The sequence below is a fragment of the Chanodichthys erythropterus genome, chromosome 7 (assembly GCF_024489055.1).
Source record: "Chanodichthys erythropterus isolate Z2021 chromosome 7, ASM2448905v1, whole genome shotgun sequence".
Lineage (NCBI taxonomy): Eukaryota > Metazoa > Chordata > Actinopteri > Cypriniformes > Xenocyprididae > Chanodichthys > Chanodichthys erythropterus.
Window position 1 is genome coordinate 5,735,912 of NC_090227.1, and position 21,645 is coordinate 5,757,556.

The window sequence follows — 21,645 nt, forward strand, 5'->3', positions numbered from 1 at the left end:
GACTGGATGTTCGTGACGGAGCAGTTACACCTTTTACAAACAAAAGCTTTGGTATAGTGTAAGTTGTGTTTTCAGTATGTAGGTGCTGCAGTTTAAATAATTGGAATCGAAGGACACCGGAGGCAAGTAACAAATGGGCGCGTCCACTGCTTCTATTTGCTTTTCCAGTAATGACAACAACACATTTGGTACCAAACAGATATTTTATTTTAAAATAGCATATAAATACCTAAAAGACATTTGTGGACAGAGATGTTTAAACAGTGGACCACTGGAGTTAAAATACAAAAGGTTTATAAACAGCCATCTTTTTAGAGCATTACTGGCATTTAAGACTATAAATGGGAACTATCTGTCCAAGTGCAATGAAATGTATTGAAAGTTGTGTGGCTTGAGAGGAATGATGGCATTGTATCATTATCCTCAGTCTCATGACAAGTTCAAGTAGATTCATGGAAGCTGAAATGCTTCTAAGTAAAAGCCTGAGAAATCTCAAGCATTTTGATTCAAACCCCAGTCACCCTGACAAGGCGTTTTCTGAATTTCCTCCTCCTTACAGGACAGATTTAGTAATAAAAAAATAAAAAAAATGCCCTGAGTCATATTTCAACCAATTAAAAGAAAAAATGTGTGTTTACACGTACACACACTACAGGTCAAAAGTGCAGAATTAAGATTTTTGTAATGTTTTAGAAAGATTATACTTTATATTAAGGCTACATTTATTTGATGAAAAACAATAAAACTGTAATATTGTGAAATATTATTTAAAATGTTTTCTATTTGAATATATTTTAAATTTTAATTTATTCCTGTGATCAAAGCTGAATTTTCAGCATCACATGATCCTTCATACATTGTTATAATATACTCAATTATTGGTAATTATTAATAATGGTTATTATTATTATCAATGTTTAAAACAGTGCTGCTTAATATTTCTGTGAAAAATATACTTTATTCAGGATACTTTGATATACTTTGATACTTTGTTTTAAAACAGCATTTATTTGAAATAGAAAACTTTTGTAACATTATAAATGTCTTTCCTGTCACTTTTGATCAATATAATGAATCATTGCTGAATTAAAGGATCATGTGACACTGAAGAGTGGAGTGCTGAAAATTCAGCTTTGCCATCATAGGAATAAATTACATTTTAAAATATTACAATGGAAAACATGTTACATTTCACTGAATACTGTATACTGCATTTCTGATAAAAATGAAAGAACATGAGAATTCATAATATATATTGCACTTTATGTGTGTGTTGGTGAATTTGTGTCGCATATCAGGACACTAATTTGTATAATGACATGGGTATGACATAGGTATTACAAGGAGAGGGTGACTTATGAGGACATTACCCCATGTCCCCATTTTACAAAAGGCTTATAAATCATATAGAATGAGTTTTTGAGAAAGTAAAAATGTGCACAGTTTCCTGTGATGGGTAGGGGTAGTGTAGGGTGATAGAAAGTATGGTTTGTACAGTATAAAAACCATTATGCCTATGGAATATCCCCACAATTCACAAAAACAAACCTGTGTGTGTGAGTTTAACCACGTTAATGGTCTTTATTCAAAATGCATCTTCTTTTTTCCCTTTTATTTTGGGGTGAAACATGACCAGGACATTTATTTTGTAAGGTTCACACACTATTTATATTTTGCTGGTGCATTTACTGATGTGAAAAATGGGTAGTGAGAAACTACTACATGTTTAAGATCAGACTGGCCCTGAACATCATTCTTTGTCCACACTTCACTTACCACATAAAAAAAAAAAAATCCACAAATTTCTCCTTCACTCACATGAAGAGTTTCATAAACATTTTCTGAGTTGCAGGAGTTCACAGTTTGTTTGTTGGTGTTTTTACAGACGCCTTTCCCGTGTGAAGCGAACCGGTACTGACGGCGCTCGGTTTAAGTATGAGAAAAGAGTCTGTTGTGCGTGAAGATCTAGTCATACCAGACCCGAGCGGAAGGGGGCGACGGAACTGTGCAGCGGAGCTGTGGGAATGTTCTCAGACTGCCACTTGTGTCACGAGTGGTAGTCTGGACAGAGAAACAGGAAGAGCTACAATGAAGATCTCATTACAACAGCAAGCATCAGCTGATTTGATCACGGGAAGCCACAGCGCACATGGGGTCAGGTGCAGAAGAGTACAGCGGAAAGGTGTAGCGAGTTTAAAACAACAACAGAAGCCCTTGTGCTGTGTTCAGGTCTATGTTTCTATCCTTCTAGAAGCATGCATTAAAGGAAAGAAGGGAAAAGAAGAAAAAAGGCGCCGTCATGCTCCAGTCAAATGCTCAAACTGCCTTTAGCATGCAAGCCGGCCAACAACACGAAAGCTGTCCTAACCTTGCAGGAGGTTTTTCTGGGTCGTAAAACCATTTTGACTTTCTTCGCCTTGTGAGATGGGAGATCCTGAATCAAGAAAATGAATGAGTGAAAAATCCCAAACATTGAATTTAACATGTCTAAAAAGTGAAGCCAGAGCTTACCCCAACCATTGGTCACTACGTCCCGGTCCACATCCCGGTTGCAAATCTCATTGGCCAGCCGCTCGAAGTACTCTGGCAGGTCGGAGTATTCGTTGCCATACGAGATGACCTTAATGCCCTTGTCCAGCATGTTATCTCGAAGCTTTTTGAATTCGCCCACGTCCTCTCGCCGCACCAGCATGAAATGCTCAAGGTCGGACTTGTGTTTGACCGCCTCGAGAAACAGTGCCTGGAAAGTGGTGTCGTCCACCGTCCTCCCGCAGCCCAGGAACACAAAAGACTTGGTTTCGTAGAGTTTCTGGATCTCCCTCTGCAAAAACAATATTATAACTGACGTTATGGACTGATGGCAGATACATTTTAAGGATGACTGAGAAATAACAGTATCCACGATAAGACATTTTACAAGACCTTTTACAATCTGAACTAACCTTAAATTGTCATAAAAGATCAAACAATCGGATTTTTAATAGATTTATTAACCTAGACGCAGTCATGATAGTCTAAAGGAGTCTCTATGTGTCACGGGTCTTAGGATCCAATTAGACTTGAAACAGGAAATCTCACAAAATAGTCCTTTATTGGGAAACTTGTATACTCAGGAAGATAGCAGATAACTTAAAGCTGCTATCCGCGATTTTTGGCCCTCTAGCAGTTAATAAACAGAACTGCACGCGTCTTGCGGAGGAACATTCTAGCCGGAGCTACTTTTCTCCGTGTACGTCTATGGCGAGTCACGCAGTTACTGTGATACTCTGTGGCGAGTCATACCAGTCCGGTCTGAAATAGTCCGAATATAAACATTTATTATAATGTACCATAATGATTCAGGATACGACAAAAACACAGTGTGGAAAAAGGATTCATGTTGTATATTCTCATTATATAATTTTTGTAAAATTTTAACACAAAAAAAGTTGAAGACTGCAGCTTTAAACATGACTAACATAGACGATGACAGACAAACAAAGAGTTCAACCAATCAGGAAATATTTATACACCAGGGAAATTAGCTAATTAAATGACAACAGGTGAATGAAATGACTATTCAAACAAACTGAGAAATTACGTCAAGACAGACAAACTTAGAACAAAGAAACTGAAAGTCCATAAATATTACTGTACTCTCCCCTCCCGGAAAGCGTGTTCTCACGCCATAACTGAACACTGCGGAGGGAGGGAGCTTTGGAAGTGGATGTGGAGCTGGTGATGGACAGGGACCTGGAGGAGCCGATTAAAACAGACACCAAGGTGGAGCCGAGAGTGGGAGGAACCATAGTGGAGTCTTGACTAATGGGCTAGAGACTGATTGATGGAGATGGAACTAGGGTGCATGGGGTATCCGGTGGAACAGAGAGGCCAAAGGACCAGGGCAACATCCAGTGCCTGGAGCTGCTGGCTTGCAGGACCAGAGGGAGTGAGGACAACTGAGAAGCTGGAGGGAAGCAGCAGCCCAGTGGAGCCAAAGGGGGAGCCAAAGGGTCGAGACACAGCCGGAGACCCGGAAGTCCGCAGTGGAGGCAGAGTGACGACTGACCAAGGATGATCTGGAGGGACAAGGGAGCCCGGAGAAGTCCTAGGATTGGAGGACCACGGCAGAGTCGAGGAAGCGCAGAGCCGGGGCGAGGCTGACAGGTCGAGGTGGAGACAAGGGCCTGGAGGTCAGCCAAGGTTCAACCACAAGTTGAGCTGGAAGACGGGAGGCCCGAGGCAGAGCCGAAGAGCTGCATGGAGTGAGCGGTGGGGTCAGAGCCGAGGAGCAGGACGACACCAGTTGCTCCGACAGGATTCAGGGAACTGGACCAAACTAATGGAGGAGATGAAGGACAGGGAAGTCAGGCAGGGACATCGGCAGTGGTCCGCTCCTGGCTCTGGGATGGACTGGGCGGCTTACTTCAGCTCAGGGAAGACCAGGCCACTGGTTTTGACTTGGGCTCCTTCTCTGCCTCACTGATGCCTCAGGAAGATAGCAGATCACTTAAACACAACTAATATAGACGACGACCGACAAAGAACAGAACCAATCAGGAAGTATTTATACACCAGGGAAATTAGCTAATTAAATGACAACAGGTGAACGAAATGACTAATCAAACGAACAGAGAAACTAGGTGAAGACAGACTAAGAACAAAAAAACTAAGAACAAAGAAAAATGAAAGTCCATAAACATGACACTACTACATTTATTTTTTAATTATGCAAGTTAGTCTCACCACATGACTGATTTTGTGTACCAGTTTTTAAAATATTAATAAGCAAATATTACTACATTGTTAAAATGTAGTAATAACATCACTAGGGCTGTGGAGAAAAATCTAAATGCAATTTAAAACTTTTTTTTTTTTCTGTGCCGGTCTTTATGGCTGCACAATTTAGCAAAAAAATACTGTGATTATATATATCAATAATACGGAAGAAGATTAAAGAAATTAAAACCATCTTGAGATTAAAGTTGTTAAATTTTGAGAAAAAAGTCGAAATAAAATGTTGAGAATAAACTCATTAAATTACGACAAAAATGTCGTTAAATTTCGAGAATAAAAGTCGAGATAAAATGTTGAGAATAAACTCGCTATATTACGAGAAAAAAGTTGTTAAATTACGAGAACAAATTCATTAAATTATGAGAAAAAACTTGTTAAATTTCGAGAAAAAAGTCAAGATAAAATGTTGAGAAAAGTCATCATTTAATGACTTTATTCTCAACATTTTATCTTGACGTTTTTCTCAAAATTTAATGAGTTTTTTTCTCGTAATTTAACGAGTTTATTCTCAACATTTTATCTCGACTTTTTTCTCAAAATTTAACAACATTTTTCTCATAATTTAACGAATTTGTTCTCGTAATTTAACAACTTTTTTCTCGTAATTTAATGACTATTCTCAACATTTTATCTCGACTTTCTCGAAATTTAACTATTTTTTTTCTCGTAATATAATGAGTTTATTTTAAACATTTTATTTAGACTTTTTTTCTCGAAATTTAACTATTTTTTTCTCGTAATTTAATGAGTTTATTCTCAACATTTTATTTAGACTTTTTTTCTCGAAATTTAACTTTTTTTTCTCGTAATTTAACGAGTTTATTCTCAACATTTTATCTCAAAATTTAACGAGTTTAATCTCGAGATGGTTTTATTTTTTTATTATTGCTTGGCCCTAATCCTCTTCCGTACAATAATATGGCTACTTAATAATAATAATAATAATGGTAACACTTTATTTTACAGTGGCGTAGTTACACGTTACTACATGTACTTACTATAGTAATAACAGTAAATTATGCATAATTACAAGTAACTAACCCTAAACCAAACCCTAACTGTAACTCTATAGTAAATACATGTAGTTAATTAATAGTACTCAGTACTTATTTGAGTAATTACAATGTAACTACGGCACTGTAAAATAAAGTATAACCATAATATTAAATAAAAATATACAAATTACTAAATAAAAACAAAATAAGTAACATTACTATTGTAATATTTCACTGTAAAGATATTAAAAAATAATATAATAAATGTATTTTATCATTACAACTATAAAATTTCAGTGCTAACATTTATGGCACTGAACAAAAATTAAGTTCTACATTTTCAAATGTTATAGTCAACATGAAAGCAAAATATTATTATTATTTTTTTTTTACTTTTTTTTAACTATAAATGATTTATCCGTGTACATCGTTATTTTTTTAAATTTCACGTGCCCTTGTAATTTTTAATCAAAATAACTTCCCCTCCCTCTTGCAGCAACACTTCTTCTTCGGGGCGAGATGACCTGTCACTCACATGAGATCACAGCAGTAGCAAACCACAACCATCCAATCAATTCCCAACAGACAAAATCAGGTCCTGCCCTCCATTTTTTTTCTCATTTGAGAAGCAGTTTCATTTGGATATAAATCACAATAGGGAAGAAAAGATAGTAACAACTTCCCTTTCATGCCAACTTAAACCCCTTAACTTATTTATGTGGTAAACCACAGGAAAAAGTGCTTCTCTTTTGTTGTTAGGTGCTTCTGATTACAAGGATGGTAAGGATGGTCGGTGCATGTTGAGTTTCCAAATGCACGTTACAGCATTGCAAACTCAGAGCAGATGCGGAGATGGATTTTGTGTGGAGCAGCATTTACTATGTTTCACCCTGTAACACGAAGCGTTTCAAAAAATAAAACATGCACATCATAGAAGAGGTGTACTCAAATGATTGTATGTATCAATTGTATTTTTTATGCATTTTTAAATAAAATTAATGGATCCAGACAAAAAAAATTGCATTATGTGACTAACCATCATAAATTATTTTATGATGTGTTTATCATCGTCATATAAACTTCATATAATGCTGATAATGATGTCATAACAGTTTGTTCAAGGACTGGACAGTGAGAAACAAAAGGGAGTATCTCTTTGAGCCAGAATGCTTTGGTTAACTGTGTCCTCCACCCCAGTGAATTATCAACTTCCAGTGGTGTGAATTCATTTTCTCCTGAGAGGCGAAAACATTTACTCACCATGACTTCTGTGTTCCTCAGAACATTCTGGTAGCCAGCAGGATGCAGTACAATACCGCTGGGGTTGGTGTAAACACCGTGAATATGGAGCACACTTAGTCTTCTCTTCTCCTGAGCCCACTCCAGAACCTGCACACACATGCACACAGCAGCATTTCATACTCCACTGATCTCAATCCAGTTCCCTCTAGGTCCAGCTGCCTTTAATGACTGTGGGTTCTAATCAAGAGGCATTTGATGGAAAAGGTGCATAAACACCCAGCCTAAAGGCCACACTATGGAAAACCACACACGGCCTGATTAATAAAGGCACAGAGAACTGAACATGCAGTCACTTGTGTTTCAGAGGGCCCTTCAGGTGAGCTGCTGTAGAGCTTACATGCACTAATGCACTACATGACGCTTGGCCGGGGACCATAAGGCTGATTTTATGGCTAATAGCTGAAGCTTTCACTGCTTTGTGCTGAAGGAGATTTATGGCCAAAAGCAAACAGAGATGAACCCAGTGCCCTGAACATCTGAAGAACATCATATCACAGATTAATTTCATTATTTTTTGTTTAAGCTTAAAGCACAATGATGATCTGATGATAAGTATTTTTGTACAAGTCCTCATGGTCTCTTCTTCAGATGTTTTTTGTATCTGTCAGTGACATTTATCTGCGAGGGGAATTCCACTATGCAATATAAACAATGCAATTCAATCATAGTTAGTCTATGATTGAATTGCATTATTATATGAATTGCACCATATATGATGTTACATTGCCGATGGACTTTGAAATCCCAATGACCTGCCAAAACTTTAAAAAGAATTAGAATTATGATTTACATATGTAAAAACTGCATTTTATTATCATTCGTGAATTATGTAAAAAGTATAACACATTTAAGGCCCTATGAAACCAATTTTATTTTTCCCCAAATTCCGTTTTATTTTTTTCCAAATTCAGTTTTTTCCATCTTTAATTTTTCTGGATTCTTTTTTTCCGTTTTAATTTTTTGGACTACATTTTAATGGTTAAATCGAATTTTAGTAATCATAACGCATGTCTAATTAATTTGAAATCATGACACTTATTAAATTTAACAACAACTTATCAAAAGTTTAACAAAATTTACATTTTTAGGGCCCTATGAAATATGTTTTTCTTTTCTTTTTTCAAATTATGTTTTATTTTTTACCAAATTCTGAGATTTCTGTTTTAAGTTTTCTGGATTCCATTTGAATTGTTTTAATACATTTTAATAATTATTAAAAAAGCATGTCAGATTAACTGAATTCATAAAAACAACTAAATGTATTAATTTTAGGCCCTACAATAATAGGACCCTCTGAAATGTTTTTGTTTGTTTGTTTTTGTCCAGAAATTCCGTTGTGAATTTAAATTTTTCTGGCCATCAAATATTAAGGCATAAAACATTAATTTATCTTGTAATCATATGAAAATTAAAAAAAAAAAAGTCAAACAAAGGGCTGCGCAAAATAACTTTACTGTTCACATTAAAACATGGAAGAAAATTTGTGATTATTCCTTAAAAAATATAGTTTTTATAAAATGTATCATTATTATTAGTTTAAGTATTATCATTACTATTATAATCAGTTTTAGTATTATTATTCTGCATTATACAGTGAATTCTGTTTTTATAACTGGATTCCACGATTCCGTCCGTGCTTTCCGCATTGTGGAAAACGGAAAACATATAGGGCCCTAAACATTGTAAGTGCCTAATAATTCATTTTGAACTGTAATGCTAATTACAGTTATGTACTGTATACTGTAATATACCGAGTTCATTAGGAAACATAGGAGGTACCTTCTTCTCATCTGTGAGATCCAAAGACTCCAGCTTGGTCCCTTGGTGGGCAGCGTAGATCTCTAACAGGTTGTCAAAGTTGGTGGTGAGGACCAGGGCACCGCTCTCCATCAACTGCAGCACAGAGCGGAGGAGATGCTTCCCAGCGTTCTCCATCTTACACTCCAGGTCATCAAACACCTCATAGAGGCAGTCTTTAAAAAAGGTTGAGCGTACATTTCCCGTCCGCTACAGAGAGCGCAAGAGATAAAAAAAAAAGAAATATGAGATGTTTGGAAAAACAAAACGACTTCAGGAGTACTTAAATAACTCTGGGATTGTACAGCAATGTTATAGAGTGAACCATAGCATACTTCTAGAAGGGAATATAAACCAAATCTTCTTTGAGGACATTGAAATGTCCTCTATGGAACACATAAAATGAAATTAAGTACTTAATTCATATATTACTACTTGTTCTGTAGTGGTTTGCCCATGTGAACTTCAACCCTGATAATAGGTATCTCATAAGAAACAGAAGTACTTCAGTCATTACAGTGACTTACATTTCAGTAAAGTGTTCATTAGACACTGTACATGATTTGATTTCAAACACTGTGAAGTATGTGAGAGATTGTGAAGAGAGCGCTGAGAACAGAGTAGTTCTGACAGCAGTGCCCTTGTCCTGGTCAGACTCAATCTCATTACACTGAGCTGAATTCATTCTCTGAGCTTGGCCGAGGCACATGGAAAACCAGAGAGAGAGAGGCTGCTATGAATAGCTTGCAGAATCCACTTTCTCAGGAAGAGGCTAATTATCAGCACCTCCACACCTGCTGCGAACTAATGCCTCTGATCTTAGAGGTGTAGGTGTCTTTCAACTGTTTACACCTGGTATTAACATCCGTCTCGGGCGTCTGATCACATGTGGTCAGCGTTAAATACAGATGTAAATAGGGCTGCCCTCGACTAAACATGTTTCTAGTCGGTCAAGTAGTCGTTCATTTATACTTGTATAGTAATAAGCCATATAAATCATATTAATGAGCCTTTAATTGCCTTTATATAATACATAGCCTACTCAGCTCTCAAGTGCACATAAAGTTTGCCACAGCGCAGCGGCAAATGTAACGATTATGAATGTGTCATGGAAAAACAGCAAGGAGACTGTTTAAACATTTATTGATAATGTTTTCTGTGTTTTCGATGTTGAATCGTCATATCCGCAGTAGTCGAAGTGCCTATATGCACATTTCATATGGATTACATCATCTGAGAATACTTGTTTACCACTTGAATTGGTTGACAATTCAAGCTTTCTATATTATTATATATTTCTCATGTCTGTGAGGCAAATATACACAGAGTTTTGGTTTATTTTTCGACACGCTCAAGTTCACACAGACCGAGACAACAGAAAGCGCATCCTGTTTGTTTTCTTTATTTTACAAAGGCACAAACTTTTTTTTCTGCAACTAACCATTTTTTGGTGGACCAAGCCTCTTCTAGTCGACTAAAGATTAGTCAACTATTAGGAGGCAGCCCTAGATGTAAACCACTCAAACGAGATTTACAGAGCTCCATACAATATAAAAGGACATGTTATGAGTAAAAAAGTTGCATGTAATGTCTTTTTACTTCCGTGTTCTGTGAAGAGTTGCCTATGACTGTTGACAATAAAAAGTTTCAGTGGAAAAAAATGAATGAAAATGTTGACACTTGCAAAAGGAGGGCAGATGTACACACATGACAGGATGACTGAAAGGGTTTTAAAAATGGAAAACGCAAGTTTATTCTTTGTTGCACTTTAAAAAAAAAAGCAAATTGAAACCTCATGAAAATGAGGCTGACGTGTAAAAGTAGTGTTCAATGTATTGTAATCTTGTTTAACAATATACAGATTGCTCATCTGACAAAGCATCTTTCCAAAAATATTTCAGCAAACAAAAACAAAAGTTTTGAAAGTTGTTGAGTTTTTAAAATTACATGTGATCTAGGATACAGCACATGCCTTTATTGTTTCATCCATGTAAAATTCAATATGTTGTCTGACTAAGGTCCATTGATTTTTTTACCCTGATTTGGGTACCCAATGAAAACTAACAGCATTGAGCAACAAGCACTGAGAAATCACTAAATCATATTTGGAAGGTTTCTGACATTTTTGTGCTTATCAGCATGCAGTAAGTAACTCAGTAGCTTTGATTTCTGAATCAAAAAAACTGTTTGAATGTCTCAGGTATGACTTTCATGCTCAAACATGTGAATGTTTATTTTAACAGGCATCCTCCGACTTGCAACGAACATTACAAAGCAATGCCTAACTACAGCTGAATGGATTATCGTCTAGCCGTGGCATGTTGTTCTGGAGGTGTGAATCCTGGATGCATGTTCAGATTAGCCTCATTTTTTGCGCCGATCTCCAAGGGGTCATGTGATCCACTGGGGTCTGCTCTGTTCTGCTCATGTAAGGCTCAAAACTCACACAAATAGGTTAAACCATTAAAAGACCTGTGGAGATGTGAGACCTTAAAGGTGCCCTAGAACTTTTTTTTTAAAGATGTAATATAAGTCTAAGGTGTCCCCTGAATGTGTCTGTGAAGTTCCAACCCCATAGATTTTTTTTTATTCATTTTTTTAACTGACTATTTTGGGGCATAATTAGAAATGAGCCGATTCAGGTTGTGTGGCCCTTTAAATCTCAAGCTCCATGCCCCAAGAGCTCGTGCTTGCCTTAAACATCATAAAAAAAAGTTCACACAGCTAATATAACCCTCAAAATGGATCTTTACAAAGTGTTCATCATGCAGCATGTCTAATCGTGTAAGTACAGTGTTTATTTTGATGTTTACATTGATTCTGAATAAATTTCAGGCCGTGCTCCGTGGCTAATGGCTAATGCTACACTGTTGGAAAGATTTATAAAGAATGAAGTTGTGTTTATGAATTATACAGACTGCAAGTGTTTAATAATGAAAATAATGACAGCTCTTGTCTCCGTGATTACAGTAAGAAACGATGGTAACTTTAACCACATTTAAGAGTACATTAGCAACATGCTAACGAAACATTTAGAAAGACAATTTACAAATATCACTAAAAATATCATGTTATCATCAGTTATCAGTGTTTCAGGACCAAAACATGTTTGTCCAATACAACAAGCTTATGCTACATTTATGCCATGTCGTAACCGCAATTACAAGATGACAACCCGTGACGTTCTACCCGGAGCTATTCACGTCCTCAAACTCAGATTTATTTTTCTATGCCAACACTATCAACGCCAAAATGAAACTGCAGCAGTCCGGTGGTACAAGTCAGAGCTCTGTAAGCTGTTACATTCATTATTATTCCAATTATAATAATACGTTCTTTAAGACATGAGGTAATGTGTCTCTCGTGACACTTTGGAGGAGGCGTGGCTTTGGAGACGCTCTGAAGGGAGGGTGGGATCTTATGCTTTCAAAGCTAGCTTGCCATTTCTAGCCTCTCCGAAATTGGCTTTAACTCTAAAACATTGCAGCTAACAATAACAAACACTGAGCTTGGAAATTCACTGGGATGGTGACAGACTGCAGGCTGATGTTTTTCTAGGAGAGTTGTTTTGTTGATGTGGATTGTTCAACTCCAACCATTCCAGGCAATGAAACATCAGCATTGGTGCTGAAATTCATTACCTAACCCCCTTTCACAGGCATAATGCCATCTAAATCCTCTAGCGACACTGGTGGGTTTGGATGTAATTCATTGGATGATACAGGGGCTTGACAATGAAAAACAGGGATAAATCACTGAGCGCTGTTTTGACGGAGTGTCAAAAACAACACATGTGGCACGTGGCTCTATGCCCCATTCTAGCCGGAAAGAAAGGAACAGACTAATGGTGGACAAACTCAAAGTTGTGCTCTTTCACGCTCTGCCTGGCATTATGCTTATGATCATCATGTTTATCAGGGCTCAACAATATTTTTCCTCGTCCAACATTTTCACTGACCCCACCAAAGAAAATAAATCCCCCAAATGAAATTTTAAAGGTGCCCTCGAATGAAAAACTGAATTTATCTTGGCATAGATAAATAACAAGAGTTCAGTACATGGAAATGACATACAGTGAGTCTCAAACTCCATTGTAAGATAAAAGACCTCCGAAGAACAGGTGAATCTCAACATAACACCGACTGTTACGCCCCCAATATTTGCATATGCCAGCCCATGATCGAGGCATTACACAAGGGCAGAACGTCTGGATCTGTGCACAGCTGAATCATCAGACTAGGTAAGCAAACAAGAATAATAGCGAAAAATGGCAGATGAAGCAATAATAACTGACATGATGCATGATAACATGATATTTTTAGTGATATTTGTGAATTGTCTTTCTAAATGTTTCATTAGCATGTTGCGTTTATTACTGTATTCACGGAGACAAGAGAGCCGTCGCTATTTTCATTTTTAAACACTTGCAGTCTGTATAATTCATAAACACAACTTCATTCTTTATAAATCTCTCCAAAAGTGTGTAATGTTAGCTTTAGCCACGGAGCACCATCAAACTCATTCAGAATCAAATGTAAACATCCAAATAAATACTATACTCACAGGAATCGATGCATGCATGCAGTATGCATGACGAACATCTTGTAAAGATCCATTTTGAGGGTTATATTAGCTGTGTGAACTGTGTTTATGCTGTTTAAGGTAAGTGCGAGCTCCGGGGCGGGGGAGCCGGAGATTTAAAGGGGATTTAATCGGTGCACAGTTAATGATGCCCCAAAATAGGCAGCTAAAAAAATGAATTAAAGTCTATTGGGTATTTTGAGCTGAAACTTCACAGACACATTCAGGGGACACCTTAGACTTATATTACATCTTTTAAAAAGAAGTTCTAGGGCACCTTTAAGTGTTTCTTTACAAATTTACTACCAATTTAGGGTATAAGTCATAAAATCTAGGGCTGGGTGGACAATATAAATTAATCGATTTTAATAAATTTTCATTTTGATGAACTGATATTGATTCCTAAATCCCAAGATCTATGCTAGTGCACCTGCCATCCAATAACCGTAATAATCTTAGTGCTTTGTTACTTTTGTTAAGAAAAATTTTGTCCGTTTTATCAAGAAATTGAAACAAAAAAAATTATTTGTTGCACTATTTAATGTTTTGTGACCAATCACTGTAGCCGCATCAGTTCAAGGAGCTGCGTTTAGCACAGGTAAAGCGATCATTTCTTCCACTTTACTTCTAGTTATAGCACAAAATAAACATGAATAAACATTAGAAGGTATATTAAAAGAAACAGTACAACTTACTGAAATGTATTTTATCTAACGTAATTGCTCAATCAGAATTTCACCCGTGGGAATACTTCTGGAAGCTCAAACGTGCTGCGTAACATACCACAATGAACCTCTTAGGTTATGCAGTACGTTTCAGCTTCCGGAAGAGATTTGTTCTTGAGCTTCTGCTTATGTTCGCTGATCGATGTTTACATGCGAGTAAAAGCCTTAATTAAATCTGTTCATCATACAAAGTAATCGGGTCTCTTCAGAAAATTTTGACTAAACCGCTCGATTCATATGGATTTGTTTTCAGATCTCTTTATGAACTTTTTGAAGCTTTAAAGTGGTAGTTCCAAAGGCAGTCTATCGAGGGACAGACATCTCTCAGATTTCATCAAAAAGATCTTCATTTGTGTTTCGAAGATGAACGAAAGTCTTGGGACACATGAGGGGGAGTAATTAATGACAGAATTTTCATTTTGGGGTGAACTAAACCTTTAAGGAAAAGATTAAGAAAAAAAAAATGGTCTGCCCTTACCGGTGAAAGTTTCTGAATAAGGTCATGGGCAACGTGCACCAGGTTCTTGTCCTCTTGCAGACTTTTCTGGAAGCGGCGGCTCTCCTCCTCCTCAAGCAGATCAAAGTCATTGGCAGCATCTAGCAGCGCCTGGATCAGACCTTTCCAGGAGCGCAGTGCGGGCACCTGAGGAGCTACAGCTGAACTCACCCCCGTGCCGATCACCAGCACTAGCTCAGGGGCACGCTTGGTCTTCAGGCTGGGCAGCAACTTTCTATAGTCAGTAGAGGTGGAGGAAATGTAATCAGGTCTGAGGAAACATGCATATGGATGAAACTACGCTGCAGAGCTGTATGCAAATTCACTTCAAAAATAGGACCTGAAGTAAGAGGAGGACCTTAACTTTCAGAAAAACATCAACGTCATCAGCCATTTTATTTTCTATTCATTATCTCTTTTATGTTTGCGATTATTACAAACTGTTGGACATATCACAACACATGTTAAAAACAGTCGTTTTGTGCGATAAACAAAGTCAGCATGAAATTAAAATTCTCCCTCTATTTTGTAAATTTATGTTATAGGTTGCAATGTTGTCCTACGTTCAGCTGTCACTCAGAAAGAGACTATTTAATTTGGGACCAAATGTGGGTTTGCTGTTACTGATAAACTTATATTTCCCATAAAATAATGAAAAACATTTGTTAAATCATCTGACTTAAATCAGCTGACATTTTGAGCTTGATGAATGCAGTCAACAATGTAAAAATGAAACTGAAATTAGATTATTTCCTTGTTACCTCTTTGGTGTCACAACTTTAAGAATTTTTTTTGTATTGGGAGAAAATCATGCATTAAAGGTGCCCTCGAATGAAAAATTTAATTTATCTTGGCATAGTTAAATAACAACAGTTCAGTACATGGAAATGACATACAGTGAGTCTCAAACTCCATTGTTTCCTCCTTCTTATATAAATCTCATTTGTTTAAAAGACCTCCGAAGAACAGGCGAATCTCAACATAACACAGACTGTTACGTAACAGTCAGGGTGTACGCCTTCAATATTTGCATATATGCCAGCCCATGTTCCCAACATTATGAAAGGCATTAGACAAGGGCAGCCAGTAATGTCTGGATCTGCACAGCTGAATCATCAGACTAGGTAAGCAAGTAAGAACAACAGTGAAAAATGGCAGATGAAGCAATAATAACTGACATGATCCATGATAACATGATATTTTTAGTGATATTTCTAAATTGTCTTTCTAAATGTTTCGTTAGCATGTTGCTAATGTACTGTTAAATGAGGTTAAAGTTACCATCGTTTATTACTGTATTCATGGAGACAAGAGCCGTCGCCATTTTCATTTTTAAACACTTGCAGTCTGTATAATTCATAAACACAACTTCATTCTTTATAAATCTCTCCAACAGTGTAGCATTAGCCGTTAGCCACAGAGCACAGCCTCAAATTCATTCAGAATCAAATATAACAGTATACAATACTCACATAATCCGACGCATGCATGACAAACACTTTGTAAAGATTCATTTGAGGGTTATATTAGCTGTGTGAACTTTGTTTAGGCACTGTTTAACTCCGGGGGTGGAGAGCACGAGATTTAAAGGGGCCGCACAGCATACAGTAAATCGGCTCATATTTAATGATGCCCCAAAATAGGCAGTTAAAAAAATTAATTTAAAAAAATCGATGGGGTATTTTGAGCTGAAACTTCACAGACACATTCAGGGGACACCTTAGACTTATATTACATCTTGTAAAAAAACATTCGATGGCACCTTTAATATGGTTGCATGCAAAATTTATTGAATCAAATATAAGTCAACTTTAGGAAAATGTATTCTGCATAGTGATACAGTTAAGATCTCTGTGAAGAGGGGGATACATGTTTTTGATGTGTTTAAAAGTGAGTCATATACTAGTTTATCTTCTCACAACAACAACAAATTTGATTTGTCTCTCTAATTCTTTCAAAATGTGTCTCATACAATCCTATATGCTTTTGGTAATATTGCATACTTGATTTTCTTCAAAAAATATTAGTTAACAACACTTTACAATAATGTCTCTTGTGTTAAAATTAATGTATTAAAGGGTTAGTTCACCCAAAAATGAAAATTCTGTCATTTATTACTCACCCTCATGTCGTTCCACACCCGTAAGACTTTCATTAATTTTCAGAACACAAATTAAGATATTTTAGTTGAAATCCGATAGCTCCGTGAGTAATAGGGTGAGTAATAAATGACAGAATTTTCATTTTTGGGTGAACTAACCCTTTAACTAACATGAATTAACAATGATCACTACATTTGTTACAAAGATTAATAAATCTTTAATGTTATTTTTTTTTTAAATACAGTCGTTCATTGTTCATGTAAGTGCGTTAACTAATGTTAACAAATAAAACTTTTCATTTTAACAATGCATTAGTAAATGTTGAAATTAAAATAAACTAAGATTAATAAATGCTTCAGAAGTATTGTTCATTCTTGATTAGTGCTAAATAAGCTGACTAATGGTAAGTAATGAAATCTTATTGGAAAGTGTTACCGAATATGAAAAAAAAACTTCCTGGTAAAATCATCCTTATCAGGAAGTTCTTTGAAAAATCATATTTGTTAGAACAGGTCACCAAACTGAAGCTGACTGCATTGAAGAACATTTGGCTCGCCTTGGGAATGTGCTGGCAGAAAAACAAGAAACATCTGCTGTTTTCATACCTGGCCTTCTTAGCCACTGTGTCGCCATCCTCAGAGTCAGGGGAAGGACGCTTCTCTGTCTTTACTGTAACAACAGAGGCCATTCGACTCCTACAAAAAAACAAAGATCCATTTAAGCAACAAATACTGACCAAAAGTTCACCCCATATATAAACCTGGTGAATTTAAGTTTCATGTTGTTATTAATTAATTTTAAGGAACATCAAGTGTTCATTTAGGAGGTTAATAAAGCTTAATTGTCCTTGATATAGGAGATTTATTCTCTGGAGGAATATCTGCCTGCTCATGTGAGGAACAACCGTGAAGATGCTGCAGTTCTTTGTTGTGCTCACTTCACTCAGGAGCCAGCAGCTGTTAGTCAACACATAGCGCAGTTCTTTCTGTTTTCTCGTTGTTTTTCTTTCATATTCATACCAGACAGACTCGACTGCACATGAAAAGCCTAGAAAATCAATCATAACCTACAACAACAAACTGGCCAAAAAATCCAACACAGCCTCTTTGAGCTAGCGAGCTAACAGGCTAGCTACATTTGTGATTTATTTCAGCGCGTAATAATTGAATTATTAAGTTATAACAGATTTGTTTTTTAAATATTTGACACCAGAATTACGAGTACTACTAACGTAATTCTTATTATATGGCATGTTTGGCCTGATATACCATGTTTTGGGATGTTTTAGCCGGGATGTTTCAACTAAGCGTTGAGTCACCTGTTGCTTTTGGTTCCATATGTGATGCACAGTACAGCTTTAGCATGCAGGCTAAAAATACACTATTTTCTATATGGATATTAATAATTTCAAACTTCAAGAGAAAAAAAAAAAAAAAACATTTATTAAAATACATCCGGAAATACGAAATAACTGAAAAGGTGAGACAACAACAGCAGCAGCAGCAGCAGCAGCCTAATGTTACTGAAACAAACAGCATGTCATAAATGTTCCAGACACACTACTTACCGAGATGAACAAAGAAAATAAGGATCCGAGTATTTAATCTTCAATTTCCTTGAAGCGTTTACTAATGATAAAACAAAACACTAAGGACAAACTCTCTTATTTATCGAACAAACGATAAGTGTCTCTCTATATAAAATCTCAATGCCAGTAGGGTATCAGTGCCAGTCAGCCTTCAGAGTAAAAAAAAATCAGGTCAGCCTTTAGCGAAGTACCTGTCCAGAGTCTTGCCTCTGCGGATCCTTGTGTACTCACTACTCAGGCTGAGCTTTACATGTGTCCGCGCATCACAGCGGATGTGCGCGCCCCCGAGCGCGTGCGTGTCAGTGAAGGTTTAATCCGCCAGAACTGCCACCGTCACTCACTTATACAGGCCTCCAAAACAGGGTTATTATAATTAACTAAAACCATAAAAAACTGTCGTTACATGAAATAAAATAAATTTAACATGAAATATAACGTTATTTTATTTCAGCTAATTGCCAAGGCAACATTTCTCATTTTCATTTAGTTTAACTAAAACAGAAATAAAAATGAAAACTATAACATTAAAATGAAAACAAAAATGATTCAAACTATTAATAAACACTATAATAGTATACTATAATATCTCAATGTTAAAATTACTGCTCGAAACTTAGCAGTCTATCAAATTAGTAGTACATTTCAAAAGCATTTGGGGGGCATTTTAGACACATTAAATGTTCAGATTGAGCACTATGGGAATGATAGGCTTGTTCAAAGATTTGATGAAGCCTTAAAATGCTGTCTAGTAGCTAATGTTTTTGGACACACTCACTGATTCTATAAATGTGACCCTGGACCACAAAACCAGTCATAAGTCACACTGGTATGTAGCAATATACCAACAATACATTGTACTGGTCAAAATTATCGATTTTTCTTTTATTCCAAAAATCATTAGGATATTAAGTAAAGATCATGTTCCATGAAGATATTTTGTAAATTTCCTACCATAAATATAAAAAAAAAAAATTATGAGTGGATATGCATTGCTAAGGACTTCATTTGGACTGGTTTTCTCAATATTTTTTTTTTTTTTTTTTTTTTTGCACCCTCTGATTCCAGATTTTCAAATAGTTATATCTCGGCCAAACATTGTCCTATCCTAACAAAACATACATCAATGGAAAGCTTATTTCTTCAGGTGATGTATAAATCTCAATTTCAAAAAAATGTACCCTGGTTTTGTGGTCCAGGGTCATGAATGGATAATAATCCTAATCACATGTCTGCATCTAAATAATTTTCGTCAGATATGCCATAAGTTCTACCTATGGGATATGCAATAGACTTTACTGCGTGTCAGAAACAGCATTAAAGTCATATAAAAAATATGGTCATGCTATGTTTTAATGTGCAGTTGTTACAATGTAATTACACAAATTAGTATGGAGTACTATTAATTGCATAGATTAATTGTTAGTTGCATAAATAATTTACTGTTGCTATAGTAAATACTTTCTATGTGACGTGTGTAACTACGGCACATTAAAATACAGACTTAAACCTTATTTTAAGGTGTCCTTGTTACAGTCTAATTATATATTTAAGTACTGACTAAAAACACATCATGTTTTAACAACATATAAGTATATGTTGTTTTAATTAACAACATGTACTTATAGGGTCACGATTAGGATTAGGGTAATAGCATGTAATTATGCATAATTTATTGTTATTACTATGTAACATAAGTAACAAGGACACTGTAAATAAAGTGTTACTAAATAAAGTGTTAAAATATCAACTATGTTACTCACATCAACTATGTGATCCCTTACTGTCAACTGAGTGTGTGTGTGTGTGTGTGTGTGTGTGTGTGTGTGTGTGTGTGTGTGTGTGTGTGTGTGTGTGTGTGTGTGTGTGTGTGTGTGTGTTGACACCGACAGTAATGGGTCACATAGTTGATTTGAGTAACATAGCTGACCAGACACATTATTGACTACATAAACATTTATTTTATAGTATATCAAAGTATTCAATGTTAAAAAACAGCATCTTAAAGGACATAAACGTAACTGTACCTTGTTTCTTCAGGTGGCTGATCAAATTCAGGGCGGTCTGCTGGAGTAATTATGTTTTCTAGCATCCGCTTTCTTTGTCTTCTTCTCTGTTGTGCTTTTCTCCATTTGTCTCTTTTGCTTTGTTTCTCCCTCTCACTCAACTCTGCGATTGGTTTCACATTTCCTAGTCTTATAAGTCTGTACCATGCCTCTCTCTGCTTTTCTAAATATTGTGCCCTTCTTGAGGGATCAGCATCCCGCCGAGCCCTGTATCTTCGCTGTTTGTCTGCTGCTGACATCTGTCAAAATCATGGAAATGATGGATTGTTATATAATAATGGATCATGGATGAAGATGTGAAGATGCCATTCATAAGTTTGGGCTCAGTAAGACATTTACTGTATCTACTTAAAAAAAAAATGTTTCCATTCATCAAAGAATCCTGAAAAAATGTATCACAGTTTCCACAAAAATATTGAGCATAACATTGATAATAAAAATAACAATAAATGTTTCTAGAGCACAAAATCATTTAGAATGATTTTTGAAAGACTAATGATGCTGAAAATTTAGCTTTGCATCAAAGGAATAAATTACATTTTAAAAATGTATTCAAATAAAAGTTATTTTAAATTATAACATTTCAAAATATTACTACTGTATTGTATCAAATAAATGCAGCCTTGGTGAGAATACGAGACTTCTTTCAAAAGAAATTAAAAAATCGTACCAACCCCAAAGTTTTGAACTGTTAGTTATGGCGTTGAACTACGACAAGTATAGGTATATATAACCTATAACTCATATAAACAGGTTTAAATATAAAAAATTATAGTGATTTGTGTCTATGACTAACATGAGTAACATTGACATTGCTGAGTAACATAGTTGACAGGTAACATAGTTGAAATTCTTGTCTTATTTGATCCACAAAGCATTTTTTTTTTTTTTTTGTATATTTGGTACATGTACTCTCATTATATGCACTATTATCAATTAAATATTGAAGACAATCAGAGTCGACTCACCAGTTTCTTTTCAAAATGTCTGCCACTGAAGGCAATGCAATCATGTGATGCAAGTCACATGGTTTTGGGACAAACTATTGCTCAGTTACATGGGGGTGATCTATTAGTAACTTGTGATCTACTTGTAAGTTGACAACAGCAAAGTGAGATATTTTATCATTTTGATGATAGAAGAAATATATATATTATTCCTATCAGATACTTATTTATTGGGTACTACTGAATCAATATAAAATAATGAGATATGCATTG

General features: G+C 35.9%; 1 protein-coding gene across 4 annotated transcripts; it reads right to left on the reverse strand.

Moving 5' to 3' along the window:
* Nucleotides 1–194: 194 nt before the first annotated feature.
* On the reverse strand, nucleotides 195–21,403 carry fam118b (family with sequence similarity 118 member B). 4 transcript variants are annotated; one of them, XM_067389692.1, is made up of 9 exons: nucleotides 21,394–21,403; nucleotides 20,387–20,664; nucleotides 17,380–17,469; nucleotides 14,655–14,907; nucleotides 8,853–9,080; nucleotides 7,032–7,160; nucleotides 2,512–2,821; nucleotides 2,369–2,434; nucleotides 195–2,061 (listed from the first exon to the last, which is right to left on the reverse strand). In XM_067389692.1, the coding sequence occupies exons 2-9, from the start codon at nucleotides 20,662–20,664 to the stop codon at nucleotides 2,048–2,050; spliced, it is 1,368 nt and encodes a 455-aa protein (XP_067245793.1). In that variant the 5' UTR covers nucleotides 21,394–21,403; the 3' UTR covers nucleotides 195–2,047. The 4 variants fall into 4 exon arrangements, with proteins under 4 accessions (XP_067245793.1, XP_067245795.1, XP_067245797.1 ...); XM_067389694.1 differs by lacking the exons at nucleotides 20,387–20,664; nucleotides 21,394–21,403 and adding an exon at nucleotides 18,554–18,646; XM_067389696.1 differs by lacking the exons at nucleotides 20,387–20,664; nucleotides 21,394–21,403 and adding an exon at nucleotides 18,594–18,645.
* Between the last annotated feature and the right edge of the window lie 242 nt (nucleotides 21,404–21,645).